At 30.3% G+C, this 16,564-nt stretch overlaps 3 protein-coding genes and 1 long non-coding RNA gene across 23 annotated transcripts in view; 3 read left to right on the top strand and 1 right to left on the bottom strand.

Moving 5' to 3' along the window:
* The window catches only part of smash (smallish), a 112,214-nt gene extending 109,627 nt beyond the window's left edge, over positions 1 to 2,587 (top strand). For 13 of the 15 annotated variants that reach the window (XM_012488304.3, XM_012488300.3, XM_012488302.3 and 10 more), the window contains 5 exons: positions 168 to 411; positions 510 to 712; positions 791 to 963; positions 1,093 to 1,257; positions 1,544 to 2,587. In XM_012488304.3, coding sequence (XP_012343758.1) covers positions 168 to 411; positions 510 to 712; positions 791 to 963; positions 1,093 to 1,257; positions 1,544 to 1,566 — 808 coding nt within the window. In that variant the 3' untranslated portion in view covers positions 1,567 to 2,587. Of the gene's footprint in view, positions 1 to 167; positions 412 to 509; positions 713 to 790; positions 964 to 1,092; positions 1,304 to 1,543 lie in introns of all 15 variants that reach the window. The other 2 variants (XM_086915390.1, XM_086915386.1) reach the window with 2 other exon arrangements.
* Positions 2,588 to 2,766: 179 nt separating this feature from the next.
* LOC100865738 (fibroblast growth factor 1) lies at positions 2,767 to 13,561 on the top strand. Of its 6 annotated transcripts, none has more exons than XM_086915395.1 (8): positions 2,767 to 2,899; positions 4,896 to 5,025; positions 5,145 to 5,428; positions 5,787 to 6,647; positions 8,378 to 8,630; positions 12,197 to 12,384; positions 12,456 to 12,559; positions 12,687 to 13,561. In XM_086915395.1, the coding sequence occupies exons 5-8, from the start codon at positions 8,413 to 8,415 to the stop codon at positions 12,873 to 12,875; spliced, it is 699 nt and encodes a 232-aa protein (XP_086771521.1). In that variant the 5' UTR covers positions 2,767 to 2,899; positions 4,896 to 5,025; positions 5,145 to 5,428; positions 5,787 to 6,647; positions 8,378 to 8,412; the 3' UTR covers positions 12,876 to 13,561. The 6 variants fall into 6 exon arrangements, with proteins under 6 accessions (XP_086771521.1, XP_086771522.1, XP_086771523.1 ...); XM_086915396.1 differs by lacking the exon at positions 2,767 to 2,899 and adding an exon at positions 3,304 to 4,449; XM_086915397.1 differs by lacking the exon at positions 2,767 to 2,899 and adding an exon at positions 4,346 to 4,449 and having other exon boundaries at positions 4,902 to 5,025.
* On the bottom strand, positions 13,124 to 15,914 carry LOC100865623 (uncharacterized). The gene is made up of 4 exons (XM_003694910.3): positions 15,229 to 15,914; positions 14,641 to 14,760; positions 14,477 to 14,563; positions 13,124 to 14,391 (listed from the first exon to the last, which is right to left on the bottom strand). The coding sequence occupies exons 1-4, from the start codon at positions 15,299 to 15,301 to the stop codon at positions 14,249 to 14,251; spliced, it is 423 nt and encodes a 140-aa protein (XP_003694958.1). The 5' UTR covers positions 15,302 to 15,914; the 3' UTR covers positions 13,124 to 14,248.
* Positions 14,949 to 15,507, top strand: LOC147656401 (uncharacterized). Its single transcript, XR_015294504.1, has 2 exons — positions 14,949 to 15,137; positions 15,199 to 15,507. It is a non-coding gene; the product is annotated as an uncharacterized LOC147656401 (long non-coding RNA).
* Positions 15,915 to 16,564: the final 650 nt, after the last annotated feature.

The raw sequence follows: 16,564 nt of genomic DNA, 5'->3' as shown, positions 1-16,564 counted from the left end.
AATCAAAAAAATTCGATATTACAATGATATTTTAATAATATCAATAAAACATGATGATTAAAAATTGTACAAGAATTTTTCCAATCGAGTAAAATTTTAAATAACAACGAAACAACGATGAAAATGTGTAATCGTCTAACAAGTGGATAATTTTATAAAATGTACAGGAGCAGCAGGATTCCTTCGGCTGATTCGATTCCTCAGCAAATGGATACACCTTTGAGACACAGTGCATCAGTTACGACTTTATCGAGCCATGCTGGACAACAGATGAGCAAGCAAACGTTGCAGGCGCTCAGTGCAGTTCCTCGGCCACGAATCGTTCAAAGCGATCAATGGGTGCAACGGAGGAAGAGCGACGTGCCACGAGGTGCTCACGATCTGAATTATCACCATCATTGGCTCATTCAGGTAAATATCTTAAAATTTAATAATTGTGCAAAATCATTCTTCGAATTTGTATACGATTTTTTTTTTTTTAAATTATGACGTTTCGATATTATGTACAGGAAGCGGAACAAAGAAGGATCAATGAAAAGAATCAACGATCGCCAGGGCGAAAACCTCAAATGCACATAACAGGAACGTCGGTTCCTTATGTGACTGCTCCTACAAGGACAGACAGTAAACCATTACCCGATTCTATCATACAGACTCTTACGCAAAGAGTGCAAAACAGAGCGCAGGAAAAGCCTCTTCCACCTAGAAGAAGGTTAATATTCAAAAAGAAATTTGTGTCTGAAATGAAAGCATCAAAACGAAATAAATAAATTTTCATTTAATTTTACAGATTGGAACATAGTACTAGCCAGGAACATTTGTCCGCGTTGCAACATCAATCGCAGCAACATGTTATGCAACCACAGAAACCTCAACAATCACCGCCGATGAATAATGAGAACCAGGAGAAAATGTTAAGTGTTAGCGGGAAAAAGAAATGCTCTCATTGTGGAGATGAATTAGGTATGTAAAAAATCTTTTAATAAAATAGTAATTTATATTGAAATATTGTGAATATTATTTAAATTCTCGTTATTCTTTTAATTCTGTTCAGGAAAATAAAATAAAACAATTAATTTTATTATTCGTCAGGTCGAGGTGCCGCGATGATTATCGAGAGTCTACGATTGTTCTATCATATGGAATGTTTCAAATGCTGCGTGTGTCACGTTCGACTTGGTGATGGATTAATGGGAACAGACGTTCGCGTTAGAAATCAAAAATTACACTGCCATAACTGCTACTCCAGTGACGACGGTATCCGCATTTAGCTTACACTATTTATACGTATGATTATAATTAGGTAAACGTCAATAATTTCTCGACAATTTTCCATCTTTCATAAATTTTATTAAGCGTCTAATTGTTTTTCAGATTAATATTGGTAAAAAAAGAGAAAAAAATTATAATTTTATAGATTATATATTTTAAAATTAAGAAAAAAAAAAAGATAAATTCAATGAAATTTTTCTTAATAATTTTATTTACATTATTTTGTCATCTCTTAATTCTCAATCTAACGATTAAAATTATAATGTTTCAGGTGTCAAGTTCAGTTGCGTGTGAAACCAAAATGGGGAAGTGGCTAATGGGACCACATTGACTAACTTGAATATAGCATCTCTCGGCTATATTTTATAAGTTATAGTTGACCAATTAGCTACCGGTGACACGCGACCGTGACACTAAATCCCCCTCTTTTCTGTATATAAAACTGACAAATGGTACAATCGAAAATGGACGTATTAGTCCTTATTTTGCATAAGATTATCTCTTCGTGCGCTTTAATTTAAAAATCAAGATATTTTTCTCAAGTAACGCCGATATATTTCCAATCGACTACTAACCGTAGAACGTACAGAGAGGAATGTGTAAATAAACGTGTATTTATGTAATTAGCATAATGATAGGAAAAATTCAATGAAATGAAAAGTCGCAAGAAAACAGCTGTTTCTATCGACCATTGATAAAAAATAACGTCGAATTTCCATAAGCTCTGTGAAATATCGACGAACGATTCACATGTATATTTTTGTAATATAGTTATCCCGTGCTATTTATGAGAAAAATTCCTCTGATGTGACGGCTATAATAACTTTTCTTTTCCTCATTTCTAATTCCCTTGCTACATTTGTATCTTTTCTTTAATTTTTTCTTTGTTCTTTCTTTATTTCATTGTTCGTCTAAATATTTACAAATCAGTAGATGATTTTAATCAAATTAAATAACACCTCTATATTTCAAGAGCGATCGTTTAGATTCTAGTTGATTATTACGGTAGTACAATCATTAACTGTAGCTGCATAACGAGATGCAATTACAAAGCTCGAGTTTTGTGTTCTTTTCTTTTCTTTTTTTTTTTTCTCTATTGAATTAATGAAAAAAATAAAAATTAGATGCGTTCGAAGATTCGATGACGATGACTTTCATTGCCCGCACGGATTAATGATAATAGTCGTCTTTGCGCAACCGTCGTATCGTATCGAATACGCATATTTGTTATTGTGAAATATTGTATGATATGTGTCTCATGTTAACTGCAAACATGTAATTTTATATTATCAAGAATAAATGTTTATTATAGTGATTGTGATGTTTATATTTTGCTTTAATTTCCTGCCAACTTTAATGTTCTATTGTTGGAAAATTCATAAATTAATTATATGGTTATTTAATCTGTCTGTGAGGAATGAAGAGGATCTTTTTTCGTAGTAAAAACTCGATGATAGCTAGGGTATATTTAGCAGCTTTGATGTGCGTAAAAGAGAGAATCTTACTAAGCAGATAAAAAGAGTTTGATGACGTCGAAGACTGTCGAGAAGCCAAAGATCGAGAAGTCTAAACTTAAAGCGATACGTTTGAAGAATTTTATCAACGATTTTCTTTGATTGTTTTTATCGTAAGTACTATAATAATAATAATAAATAAAAATTATATCAAAGAATTCATTCATATATCAATAACTTCTTTTTATTTATAACAAAAATTCATTTAAGATATTATATCATATTATATAGACGTTATTCAAGAATTATTTTTCAGTTACAAAATTTCGAGTCACAAGTATTGGCATCTAAAAATATAAATTGTATAAAAACAGCATACTTTTCACTTGACAAACTTTCACGAAACTTTCACATTAGAAAACACGTCAAACGCTATCGATAGCATCGGAATCCGTGAGAATTAGACGATCGAGACGTAGATTAATAAACCGCGAACAAATAGAGCATAATGCACGTGGTATCCGGCGCACCCCACTTCCATGGAAACAATTAATTCTAGGTCGGGTTGCGTATCAAGGTGAAAAACCGGCGTTGAAGGGAGACGAATCGGTGGAACTACGTTGCAAACTCGTCACAGAGAATTGAATTACTCAGTTACCTCTCGACAAGCTTTATCAGTTTCAGTAATTCGAGCAACGTCCCCTCTATTAATAGACGGGCGTGTGCTCGTGCATCGTGCGGTCATGGGGGATGAATCGCGACTTTTCACGATTTTAATAAATCATACGTCATGTTTCGAGTCGTGTTACTGGCCAATTCGGATTGAAGATTTGTCGTTTTCAATATTTGATTTATGGTTTTATGGGAACAAAAATAGAAGCGAGATTGTAGGAATTGAATATAATAAAAATTAAATTTAAATTGTTACAATGAATTATAAATTCATTTTATTAAAAAAAAGATATTTCAAAGTAGAAAAAGAAAATATCAGATTAATAAGAGGAATTTAATTCAAACAAATATTATTCAATTTATGAATGGAAGAATTTATTTGCATAAATAGGTAATTTATATTTATAATCTATTCATTGGAATATATATGCAAATTAGAAAGTTAATTTGCTTAAGTAAAAATTCGAATTAAAATGCAAATAATTAATTGAAATACATATCGTTTGTAACAATAAATTTGTATTCCTCTGTACTCTTCATTGATAAATGAATAAAATTGATTTCTTCCCGTATTCTTCGAATACCGTTATAAAATACACGTGTTCATCCTCACTTCGTTACACACGAACAATACGAATTTCGAATTGGAGCGTAGCATCTCAAACTATCTATATCGAGCATAAAATTATAAACTCTTTGAATAGATAATCGATTCGATATGATACTCGCACGCGACCATAAATCAGTCAATTCCTTTCCAGTAACCCACAAACCATCTTTCGACCCTCGACAATACGAGGATTGTCCTTAATTTTCGCAAAATTGTGGTTTCTGCCGTTTCTTTCTATTTTCTCCGAACAAAATAAACGAACAACAGCACGCGAAGCTTAGATTAGGAAACAGGAGAAATACCATGAAATTTCCTGTGTAATTTTCGACTTTGTCAGTGATCGAGAAATTCCAAACGACCATCTGTTTGTCCAACAATACTATCTTACCAGAATGATTCTGTTTGACACGAGATTAATCAACCTGTCCAATCATTTAATCGGTAAGTTAAATTTAAGTACTCTCTATTAATAGACGCGCACCTGTGTATGTACCATTACGTCAAACAGTGATTGAATGATCAGGAACAAAATTATTAAAATACCGAAACTTTTGGATAACATTTCGTGAATTGGATTGTAATTGATAGAGTTATTAAACTATATTTGATTGCTTGATTATTAATTGCGTTAATTTAACTAATGAATTTTCTTTTAATCTATTTCAAGCTTTTCCTAAATTTTTTAATTCTGTAAAATATGAATTGTTATTAATCGTTTGTTGTTTTTTATTTTTTTAGTGAAATTGAAAAAGAGAGACAAATATAAAATTGCAAGATCTTAATAACGTATCATTTTTACACTTTATTTATATCGCATATATACGTATATATCATTATAGAAATCATGCATATACATATTACAGATACATTAGATTCTAAAATATCAGTTACAGATGAAGAACGATTCTAAGAATGCACATGCAGATTGGGATTCGTGGTTTCACGCGATGCATTAATCAAGAGGACGTTTACTATTAGGAAGAGCAAGAGTTACAAGAATTGTTGAATAAACATCCTGTAAATTCTTTTCTTCAAAAAAAAAAAAAAATTTGCATTTCTTTAAAAAACACAAGCGATTAAATCAGATTTGAATCATTAGCAACTAATGTTTCTCCGTAATTATATTCAATTTTCAGAGAAAAAAGCGTGAAGCTTCGTGTATCACGACTGGTAATTCAGGATCGACCCGAAACGAACAATGCGAAAGTATCGAGTACAGAATAACGATACTTTCATCCTAGACGAGTCTACGTACTACTCTTGAACTTTGGTCATCGATAATCCAGTTTGAACTTTTTAAGGAAGATGAGTAGTGGTCGTCTATATATATATTAACCACAACCGTTGTTACATGTCAAAGAACCACGGACATGTCCCATAGTGGTTGACGATGGAGACCAGACTTGGCCACATTATAAAGGTAACGTTATCCAACTATAAGAGATGCACATGAGATGGAACAAATATTAATTTTGCATTCCATGTATTCATTGGCACGTATTCAACAAACTATTTTTTTCCTTACTATTCTCTCATTGTTCGATAATTAGTACGTTTGCATATATTAATTACCGATGTAAATTACCTCCTCATTCATCATCACGATTGTTCTAAATTCATGGTATGTAATAGAATAACGTAAGGATAATGTAAAATTTCACTTATTAGAAAAAATTGTAAAAAAGATCTTCGTCGATGTATTAAGACACAATAATAATATAAAAATATTTAAACGAATTTAATTATATTTCAAATAAAACTTCTGATTTCTTTTTCAGCTCAAAATCGCAAGAAAATCTATCCACTGTTATATTTTATATAAATAAATCTATATAATAAAATTATATTCAACATTTTGCATAGAATATTGCATAGTTCAACATATATTTTCATGTAAGAAGACAATATTTCCCGTCGAAAAATATCCGATCAGCCGCGATTAAATCCTCCAATAGTAATGGCTAGAAAATTTAAAACCTGTTTCACTTAAAAAAAAGTTATATTCGGTTACTGGGTAATTAACCAAAGTGCCGTGTCACGTATATACGCAAGTTCGAGCGTGAAAGGGTTGAAAGACCATGTTGACGTTCCACATATGAAATCTCGAAATGTCTGTACTCGACTGGCATCATTACTCGGACGAGTGGCGTCGCCGTCTCGTTTACAGAATTCCGCGAGTCCGCGCGCGCGCTGACAAAAGATCTTTCGTTCCGTCGAGTTCTCGCGTTTCGCCTCCCGTGTACCCGTTTTTAATTTAGTCTACCTCGAATTGCTGACCACCGCTGACTACTACGCCGTCTAACCAATAGGCCGGCGTCATATCCAGTATTATCCAACGTGTAGCCACGACGTGTAGCCGGAGCCGGCTCAGTCGTGTGATAAACGCGGAGGCACCTGGGTAGGCTGTGGCGCACATCCGTCGACCGCCGATGAATCGTCCGCGAACAATGGATCCGTGAACTCCGTGAAACGGAACCGCGGACAGCTGATCAATTGGCCAATTGTTGCTTGACCGTAGTGTTTCGAAAACTGTCGATCGATCGTTCTGTTTTTGTTTCCTTCGAATCTTGATCACCGTGAGAATCACTAGTGGAAATTGGAATATTGGATATTTGGCACGATCCAGAAAATTGAGAAAGGTGAGGAAACGCTCGTTCTTTTTTATTTGAATCGTGGTATACGGAGTGAGTTTCATGTTTGAAGAGTGGACTTTTTTTTTTGTAGATCTTCGCGAGAATGGAATTTGAGATTTTGTGTAATCGTGGAATCGATATTTTGAGATACGGTATTGTTATTTTTAAAATTCTTTTTTCGAGTGATTTTGTGGCCTAGGATGAGTTAGGTAATTTAAATTCCTTGCGTAATTGCGAGGGTTTTTTTGCAAATAAGAATAAGAATTGCTTAGATCTCTGCGTTTTTCAATAGTGTTCAATAATAGTGTAATTTTTCCAAGAAGTAGAATCTATTTGATATATTTGTTTTGTTTAATTATCGTTAAAATAATTTGCATAAAAAAAATAAGAATTGTTTGAATTCTTTGTCTTATCTTTAATGGTTTTCCCGTGAATGTTATTGTGCATTCCTGAAGTAGAATTTGTTTTTAAATTTCTTTAAGTAGTAAGATGTTTAAGATGTTTTTTTTAAAAAATGTGAAACTTTTTATGAATTATTTTATATAAGTGTTGCAAAGTTGGAAAGTGAATTTTTTATTTAAAGAAAGGCGGGCGATTTCAAAATTTTAGATAATAAGTGAAAAGTGCACTTATTAATATTCTTCGATTCGAAGAAATCATCGATTTCACAAATTTGATAAATTAAACTAGATATTTTTTTCAAGAACACAAAGTGAATAGATATTAAATATTAAATAGATTTTTTTTTTTATTTCCATGTTAATAGTTTATATTACGAGAAAAAATTTTAAAATTCATGATATTATATCGATCAGTGCACAAGACGTAGTATTATTTCTATATCACTATAATTAAACATTAACAGACCGGAACCACCGTTAGTTTTCTATTTGTTACACCAGAAACAGTTCTTTTTTACAATATAGCATACATAAAAAATTCAATATAACACAAATAAACTTTTCATAGTTCTATTTTTATTTATTGATATGACGTAATATTGATTTGAACAAAGTATTAAATAAATTGAAAACTGTATTTGCATTGCTTCATTTATTCGATTTCAACAGTACAATTATATTCTCCTGGGATGCTGTTAATAGGTGTGCATTACGTAAAATCTCGATTACTTTTTTTTATTATCCACGTTTGCTTTTTATATCGAATTGTTTTTATAGCTTATTTCCGAACCGTACATTTAATTCCGTATAAGTTCTAATTTTATTTTTTCGCGCTTTTTCTACACAAAATTTGTAAAATTTGATTTCAAACTTGAAATTTAAAATCTTAAGTCAAATATTCTATAATTTTTCAAACATAAATTATTGGAATCATACATTTCTACTGTAGTTTTTTATATATATAAATATCTTTTATACAATTCGTATAATATCGAATCTAATATTAATATTAAAATAATAGTTAAATTCCAATTATTCGTCCTGATAAAATTTATCTTAAAAGTATCAAGAGTGCACCGTAATCTTTAGAAACGTTTTATCGTGTAATTTTTAAAAAATGAATTAATAGATCGTTACTGTAAGTGTTCTATACTGTAAATTTTAAAAAGTGTTTTCGCCATCATCAATTTATGAAAAAAATATCTTTTGTATGATAAAATTCAAAAAAAGAATCACATAGGATACAAATATCAAAATAATATTAAATTTTCTAATTGAAGAAAATTCATCAAGAAATCATTCGTCCTATATATAATATTTATCTTAAATATCAAGGTATCAACTTGGTAGAAGATCATTATCATAAGAGAATGAGTCTTCGTTGGATTCACGAGAACTTAGAGGCACCGACATGCGACGAGGAATGCAGCGACATCGATGACAGTTGTAGCGACGATAGCTACGATTCCGATCTATCGATCGGCGAGGAGAAAGGGCCGGCTAGCGAAAAGGAGATCAATGGGGATCGTAGGAGGAAAAGGGAGACCAGGAGGCATCCGACCACTACAGTGAAGTTCGACGAGAACGGGTATTTTGCCGATAATTACGAGCTGTCGATAGCCGAGAATAAGATCGAATCTTCGTTACGTTGTTCGGGCATTAATCAAGTTACGATTCGATGATAAACTTTAATTGATAATCTGGCCTCGTTTAGAAAAAAAAAGGATTTTCCAATTAAAATTCTATTTGATATTTAAATTGCTGGAAATTAACTTGTTGCTCTGCGGGAAATCTGGTATCTAATAATTAATTACGCCAAGTATCGAAATTTAGCTATTCTCTTCCTGTCTCTGAGTTTAGACCATTTTCATTTATGAATAAGATTCAATCTTGCTTCGTTGTTCCTGCCATTTTCGATTCAATTGTGTATTGTATTTAAAGAATTTTTTAAAAATTAACAAACGTTTTCATTTTCGAATATTTTATATTACAATATCAGACTATTGAATTATTCGCCTTTGAGAGTGCGAATATTTGAGAGTAAAATATTTACGAGTTGTTCTCGAAAATCGTTTTAATTATTGAATATTTCACGAGTAACTCATTGTGAAAGCCCTATTATCAAATTTTTACATTCTTAAAAATAATCATAAAGTATTTCTGGTTTAAGAAATTGATGCAAGAACGAATCTATTGTTTAACAAAATTATATTTGTTTTTTTATTTTTTGTACATTGCCGGTTCGTTTAAGAACTAGACAAATCCAATGCGTTCGTATAACAACTGTTCAACTTGTTCAATGTGATTTTTCAGAAAAAAATCGGCCATTACCAAGGTTTAATTGATTATAATGATCTAATTGGAAAATGAGGTGAAACAAATATAACAAGATAAAATCTATTAAGTCAACGTATATTAAAAAATGTTTTAAACAATATTCTGCTCATAAGATAAGAAGGCTGTTTAATTATCCGTTCGATTAATCCCCGGTTAACGATCTATAAATTAAAACGTCACGAAGATTGATAAATTTAAAGCGACTTTACGACGGTGTACGAGGCAGAAAATAAATCTAGTTAGATGATCGATGAACTCGTTACAGTTCCTTGTGCAACACCGTCCACGTCTCCGAGCTTTTGTTTACCATATAATAATTATCCTTTAACCATTCGTTTCTCTTTTAGAAACTTGAAAGCTTTGTCCATTGACCCTTTTACAATGTACGACATACATTGATTAATTTCACCTTCGAGATTCGATAGGAGCGTAGGGGACTAGATATGAATAATAGGAAATTTAAAACTGTTAACTTCTTGCGGTACGCTAGATGGAGAATTAATTCAAGTGATTAATGAACGCTTATTGCAGGAACACGTTAGAGGGAAATTACATCTGCGAAGTTATTGTTCGGTTCGTTCATGTAGAGGTAAATTGCGTTTTATTCTTCTGCCAATGTTTAAAATTCGGTACGATGTTTCGCAGATTTTCGTGTCAATTGTGGATAATTAAATGGATCAAAACGTTTGATCGCGATTCAATCAGTTTTGATTGATTCGTTAGAAACAGTCTCAAGTAAATGTATGTGAAAATACATTTGTTCAAAAAATGTTTCTATCTTTGTGTTCCAATATCGTTGACTTTCGACTTTCTTTTTGTTTTCGATAAACCGATGTAAAATTGGAATCCAAGAAGTGCCAACTAAATGTTTTTCTCAAAATTCTCAGACAGACAGAAGTTGTAAGTGAACGATAAAATATGATAGCGTATTATTTCTCTCGACGTGTTGTCATATTTCATTCAATTCTGTTTGCAGCATGGAAATGAAAAAGTAATATAGAATGGAGAAGAAAAGAATCGTACTTCTTTCGCAAACAAATATTTCAAGATGTCAAGATGTTTTCCTTGTAAAATTCAATCCGAAAGTTTAAAAGTATCTGATCAATTTTATTTTCCAAATAATTTCCAACAATAATACAATAATAGAATAATACAATTTCCCAATATTTTACGCAATTTTTACGTGATGCTTTGTTTGAAAAAAGACGCAAAATACCGTGACACCTTGAAATTACAAAATTGACGAAGAGCCATCAGCCACCCCACGCAACGATATGGGATATGCATTCATTGATCACTTGATTCGATTAACTTTCTGCTCTATATTGTTGCAGGGTCACTAGGTGTAGGGAGTAGGTACGGTTCACGTTATATTATTACCGGCATTCGAGCACCGTGGCAACCGACGAGGCTGCAATTCCGCGCGAATTGCATTAAAGTACGCACGCACGACGTGCAACACAAAATTAGGATCGACGTTTATGACCGTGTATGCTCGAGTTTCAACAAATAGATCGTAGCACGTTCAACGCGTAATTAACGGGGGCGTATTTGCGCAATGTCAAGACGTAATCATTTTTAAACTCGGTGAATTTTAAACTGGAATATTGTGCTTCGTTGAGAAAAATCTTTACTTTGTATTCGATCGCGCTTCCGTTAAAATATACGCAGGATTTTGGACACTTTTCATTCGAAAGGGAGAAGTAATTACTGCAAATAAGATAATAAATAAACTTATTTAGAAATGGAGGAATTTTTGCAAATAGATTTTACTAAAATTTACCACTCGTGACACAGTATATCCTTTGCGATAAATATTACTTAATTTTCGTGAAATTTTATTGTATCCAATGAAGACGATCATGCATATTATTCGTTATATTTTGTTTATATTGTTCAGAATCAATAGAATCAAAATATTTCTCTTTAAATCGATCGATAGAGAATGGTTAAAATCTTAGAAAAATATTGTTACTTGCTTATAATTTGTTTTGATAAATTTTCAATTATTTTGAATAGTGAATAGAGTGTAAAAATAATCAAATTTCATGTTTCAGATTAAAAAGGTGTTGAAGATATGAAAGATATTTGGATGAAGGAAGGATTATAATGTAATTCGATATCTTTCAATTTTAAAAATTATATCAATCTTCCATAAAGTGCTCTCCCTTGAATTCAAGAAAATTATTAATATACTTTTTACATCTCGATTGATTGATACCATTAGCTTGATTATCGTTGGTTGATGCGCACCGCTTGTCGAATAAAGTCTGTCGGCATTGCGTTCCTTCCCCTCAAGCATCTGTTTAAAATTAACGGGGTTGGAAAACGTCTACGGTGTAACGAAGCACGCTTCATTCACGAAGCTTGCTGACCTGAAAAGTCGATCGGCCCATTTTTCCAAACGTAATGATATGTTATAAATAGCATGCCTCCTGTCACTTCGTATCAGATTCGTGTTCTACTACACCGTATCCTGTCTTCGCCACCATTGTTTGGTCAAGAACAATATTCTATCGTTTAAATATGAATTCACCATTGTGAAAATGGAAATTTTTTAATTTATCGAATAATAAAATTGAAAGTACGAGTAAATAAATCAAGTTTTTCGTTCTTTTTAAAATAATATACGCCATTTTTCTTTTTTTTTTTTAAGAGAGAGAAAAATTTAAACGAATTGTCATGTAATGGTTTAAAAAGTTTCTCTCTTTAAGAGAGTATTGTTAAAATTAAGTGTATATTTGTGGACTTGGTATTTACGTTTATAGACGTCAGGTGCGTGTTTGAAGACTCTAAATATTGAATTCTCTCTTACAGAACTTCGCATTACATCACGGCGGAATCGGTTAAACGCTCGCCTTGCGTAATATGGGATCCTAGGAAACCGGCACAAAATCCTGTGTACAATTGTTTGGTAATCAAATTGTTCTGTCGAACCGGATATCATCTCGGTGTGTCGGAGTCCGGTCGTGTTCGAGGCTTGAGTGCTACGAATGAGCCACATGGTAAAATTAACGGGAAATATTGAAGTATTTGAGTTTTAATTTTTTTAAAAAGATTCGTATCTAATTTGCAGCTTTGCTTCATATTATACCGGTATCATTTGGAGTGGTACGAATACAAAATATCGAGACCAGTCTTTATCTGGCTTTCAACAAGAAAGGTCGTTTGTATGGAGAGGTAAGGCAAATAATGTAAGATTTCTATACGAATTGAATGTATTTTAATAAAATATGAATAAAAAAATTTTCTTTCGTGTCAATTAAATTAATGAATATTCATATACGTTAATTTTATTTTTTTCTAGTTAAATGGAAATAAAGATAATACTGAATGGGAACAATGGAACGTTGGTTCTTACGATGCTTTTCGATCACGAAAGTATGCGAATTACGGATGGTGGATAGGAATAAAGAAGAATGGTCGTGCGAAACCAGGACCAAGAACTAGTTGGGGCCAAAAATCGATACAATTTTTAGCTATACGACAAGAATAATTTCTATGAATATTTTATACATATTTACATATTAAATTATATAGAGTTATTTGAATTCTTGACCAAGAAAAATAAAAAAAATAAAAATTTAAATGAAATAAATTATAGTCAAACGACAAATCAAACGCATAATACGAATTAATATAAAACTTTGTAATAAATATAATTTTTTACTAACAACGAAAATCAAATGTTCTCAACAGGAAAAATATAAAAATTCGTTATTTTCTATGAGAAATAAATAATTGTTTTCCAATAGAATATAATGTTTATTATAACACTGTGTTACTCAACAATAGATTGTGCATTCTGCTTGTGCCCTTCAACTGAAACTTCAAGTTGCAGTTTTAAAATTGCAATACATTTCTTTTTTTTTATCAATTACAATCGTTGATCGATCATGCTGCAGGCAAAGTGTCAATGGAATTTTTATTCAGTCAGTTAAGTGAATTAATTTAAAGTTTACACTGTGCTTGCAGCATTTATATCGTAATTTATATAGAACGCTAATATATGTCGTAATATATTATATAATTATATGTAATATATTTATATTTATATGTAATTGTGTATATATATATATAATTATTTCTTATCTCTTTTGTACATCTACATACATTGCATACACGTATATCGAAACTCTTAAGCGAAAGCTTCAATTAAAAAAATGTTGATGTTTGATTAAATATCGTAATTACAAACATTTATTACCCTTATTTCTTATTTATTAATATGTCAAAGAGCGATAATTAACTTCAACAAATATGATTTAATATTGGAAACGAATCATACACCTGTAAATATCAAGAAATCGATAATTATGAATCTTAACAAGTATTAATTTTATCTTTTAATATTACATAAGTCGTATATTTTATTCTTTATAAAACTTTATATTAAATCATAACTGAAATTCTTTATATGTTTAAATTCTTTTTACGACATTTAATTGCATAAATACAAAATGGAATTCTTTGGCAAATAAATAACAATCATAAGCGTTTTATAAGTAAAAAGCATTTGACTAAAAAATAAAAATTAAACAATGATTTTTTTCTGATACACACATTTGAATTGTAAAGTTGAATGAATTCGAATATGTGTTTCAAAAGAAATATGTGTAATTCTTTTCTTTCAAATAAGCATGAAAAGTACGTACACAAATTAATGAAACATATAAATACAAAATAAACGATATATTAAACGAAATTTTGAGATTTCTATATATCTATAATAATTTTATTCTTTTCTAATTAAATAAGAAGCAATTATAATCAAAAATATGTACGTACTATTCATTCAAGGATTAAAGATCACATTATTTTAAGATTTCTGTTTCATTAACATCTATCATCTAATATAACAACGTGAATTCACTTTTTTTTAGTGTTGGGACTTGTAGATTGAAAAACACTTGATGCAGACATTAAATTTTCAATGTATTGACTTAGCACTTGATTTTCGCTTCTCAACTTCAAATTTTCTTCCTTTACGCTGTCCACTCTTTGAGATAAATCTGACAAATAAAAAAATATTTTAAGTAAAATATTTTATAAACAAAATATAATAATTATATTAATATAATTTAAAAATATATTCACCATCTAATGTATTTTGAAGTTCAAGCACTTGAGCAATCAATCTAGCTTTCTCTTCCTGTTCATCTGGGCTTATATCAGGATCTAAACCTATAATTATAAAATATTAAAGATATAAAATATTTTAACTCTTTCATGAAATTATAAAATTAAAACTTTTGACTTACTATTAGGACTACAACTTCCATTTGTGAATGTAGATGGTATAGAATCCATGCTATGTCCACTACCAAGAGCATCTGATATGTGGCAACTATTATCCAGAACTTCTTCTTCAGGTATTATCACTATATATAATAATTTATTAATATTCATAAGAATCATATATTTCAAACAAAATTCCAAACAAAAATTTTTAAGAAATCATTTATAATATATGAAATTATTTATAAAAAATAAAAATTTTTAAATATTTTTCAAATAATTCTTTATTCTCTATATCCAAAAATTGAAAAACATTAAAAAAATATTCGTTGCGATTTAATTGATAGAGTTAATTACATTAATCTCAAATATATTAATAAATATAATAAAAAACATAAACATGTAATATATAACAAATATATTCATTTTTTTTTTAAATTAATTTTTCATTAAAATCATGATTTAATAATTCATGCAGCGAAATTTGATCTAAAGCAAATATTAAATATTTCTCAGAAAAGTAAGAAATATCTAAGAATAGGTTATAATGAAATATGCGATACTGAAATTATGAAAAGTAGGTCAGAAACGTGGTACACAAGTTTTCCTACCTTGTGGATCATCGTCTGCCAACGGTATGCTGTTCATATCATCTAGAAGCTTGTCTGTCACCGACGTGGACATTTTGACGCGTAGATCCTTTACGAGAGAAATAACACTTCAAGAGAAACCTGCGCGCAAGTTCGACGTTTGACCCTTGAAATTTATCGATTTTTACGAGAAATTCATACGAAAGTGTTGCTACATTTATAAGAAAAATACGAAATATGAGTGATTGTTATACAGTAAATATCAGCATAATAAAAAATTAATAAGAAAAATTCTTAAAATTAGATTTCGTTTATTTGATAATTCAATGTTCCTTTGACAGTATTCGCCATTTGCTTTGTTGCTGACACCTAAAGATATACAAATTTACTATCGTCTATGATTATATTGAGGGAATTTCAATTATTTTGATTTAATATGATTTGAATAATAGAAATTATGAAAATAATGAAAAAAAATATTGAATAAGTATTTCATGTAATGTTCTTTTTATATAAAATAAAATTTAAATATGAAGTTAATAAATTTAAAAAATTAATTAATTATATAAATTAAATATTCCAAATATATTTATATGCATATGTAGAATTAGGACGTTATAGTTTTTAAAAAAAGAAATTATAAAAGTACATTGACGTTTTTATAATTTATCTGTAATCAAACGTCATTATAGATAGACAAGGAAAGGAAATAGTAAGATAAGGACAGAGATAGAGTAAAAATTATGGAATCAGCGCCATCTTCAGAGTGCCGCAAATGAAACACAGTATGCAAGGACAGAAAATAAAAGAAAAGAGATAGATATAAAATAAGAATTAACTATCAATGCCATCTCTCAAGTATCAAAGGAAATTGGTAGTTCTATGGTAAGAAAAAATTAAAATTAACTACTAGCGTCATCTTTTCAATACTTCATGAAGTTTGTCAATGAAGAAATGTTTTCAGAAGTTAAGAGATGGAGACAATAGTCACTTCTCGCTCTCTTCTACTATTGAACAACTAGTTTCCTTTAATATTAAAAAGATGGCAACGGTAGTTAATTCTTAATATATATCTATCTTTTTTTTTCTATTTTCTGTCCTTACATACTGTGTTTCATTTGCGGCACTCTGAAGATGGCGCTGAATCACAATTTTTACTCTATCTCTATCTTTCTCACACAATTTAATCTCCTTGTCTATACAAAGTTTGACATGTAACCAAAAATAGAGACGTTCTGATAATAATAACTAAATATATTTTCATTTTAACATTGTCAAGAGTTGACATTTTATTAATAAAATTTGATAATATAAATCATGATATATATGAAAACAATAAATTTAAAAGTAATACTTA

This window comes from Apis florea, unplaced genomic scaffold (assembly GCF_048593485.1).
Source record: "Apis florea isolate Af1SG1 unplaced genomic scaffold, ASM4859348v1 contig_3774_pilon, whole genome shotgun sequence".
NCBI classification, from domain to species: Eukaryota; Metazoa; Arthropoda; class Insecta; order Hymenoptera; family Apidae; genus Apis; species Apis florea.
Note: the sequence above shows the minus strand (reverse complement) of the source record. Positions and strands in the feature narration are given on the sequence as shown.

Bases quoted from the DNA above. Each gene is read 5' to 3' on its own strand.
- LOC100865623 (XM_003694910.3), bottom strand. From the start codon at position 15,301: ATGTCCACGTCGGTGACAGACAAGCTTCTAGATGATATGAACAGCATA. The intron at 14,761-15,228 runs GTAGGAAAACTT...TATTATATATAG, and splicing joins GGCAGACGATGATCCACAAG to TGATAATACCTGAAGAAGAA. The intron at 14,564-14,640 runs GTAAGTCAAAAG...TTATAATTATAG, and splicing joins TGGAAGTTGTAGTCCTAATA to GTTTAGATCCTGATATAAGC.
- LOC100865738 (XM_086915394.1), top strand. From the start codon at position 6,745: ATGGAATTTGAGATTTTGTGTAATCGTGGAATCGATATTTTGAGATAC. The intron at 12,385-12,455 runs GTAAAATTAACG...TCTAATTTGCAG, and splicing joins TGCTACGAATGAGCCACATG to CTTTGCTTCATATTATACCG. The intron at 12,560-12,686 runs GTAAGGCAAATA...ATTTTTTTCTAG, and splicing joins AAGGTCGTTTGTATGGAGAG to TTAAATGGAAATAAAGATAA.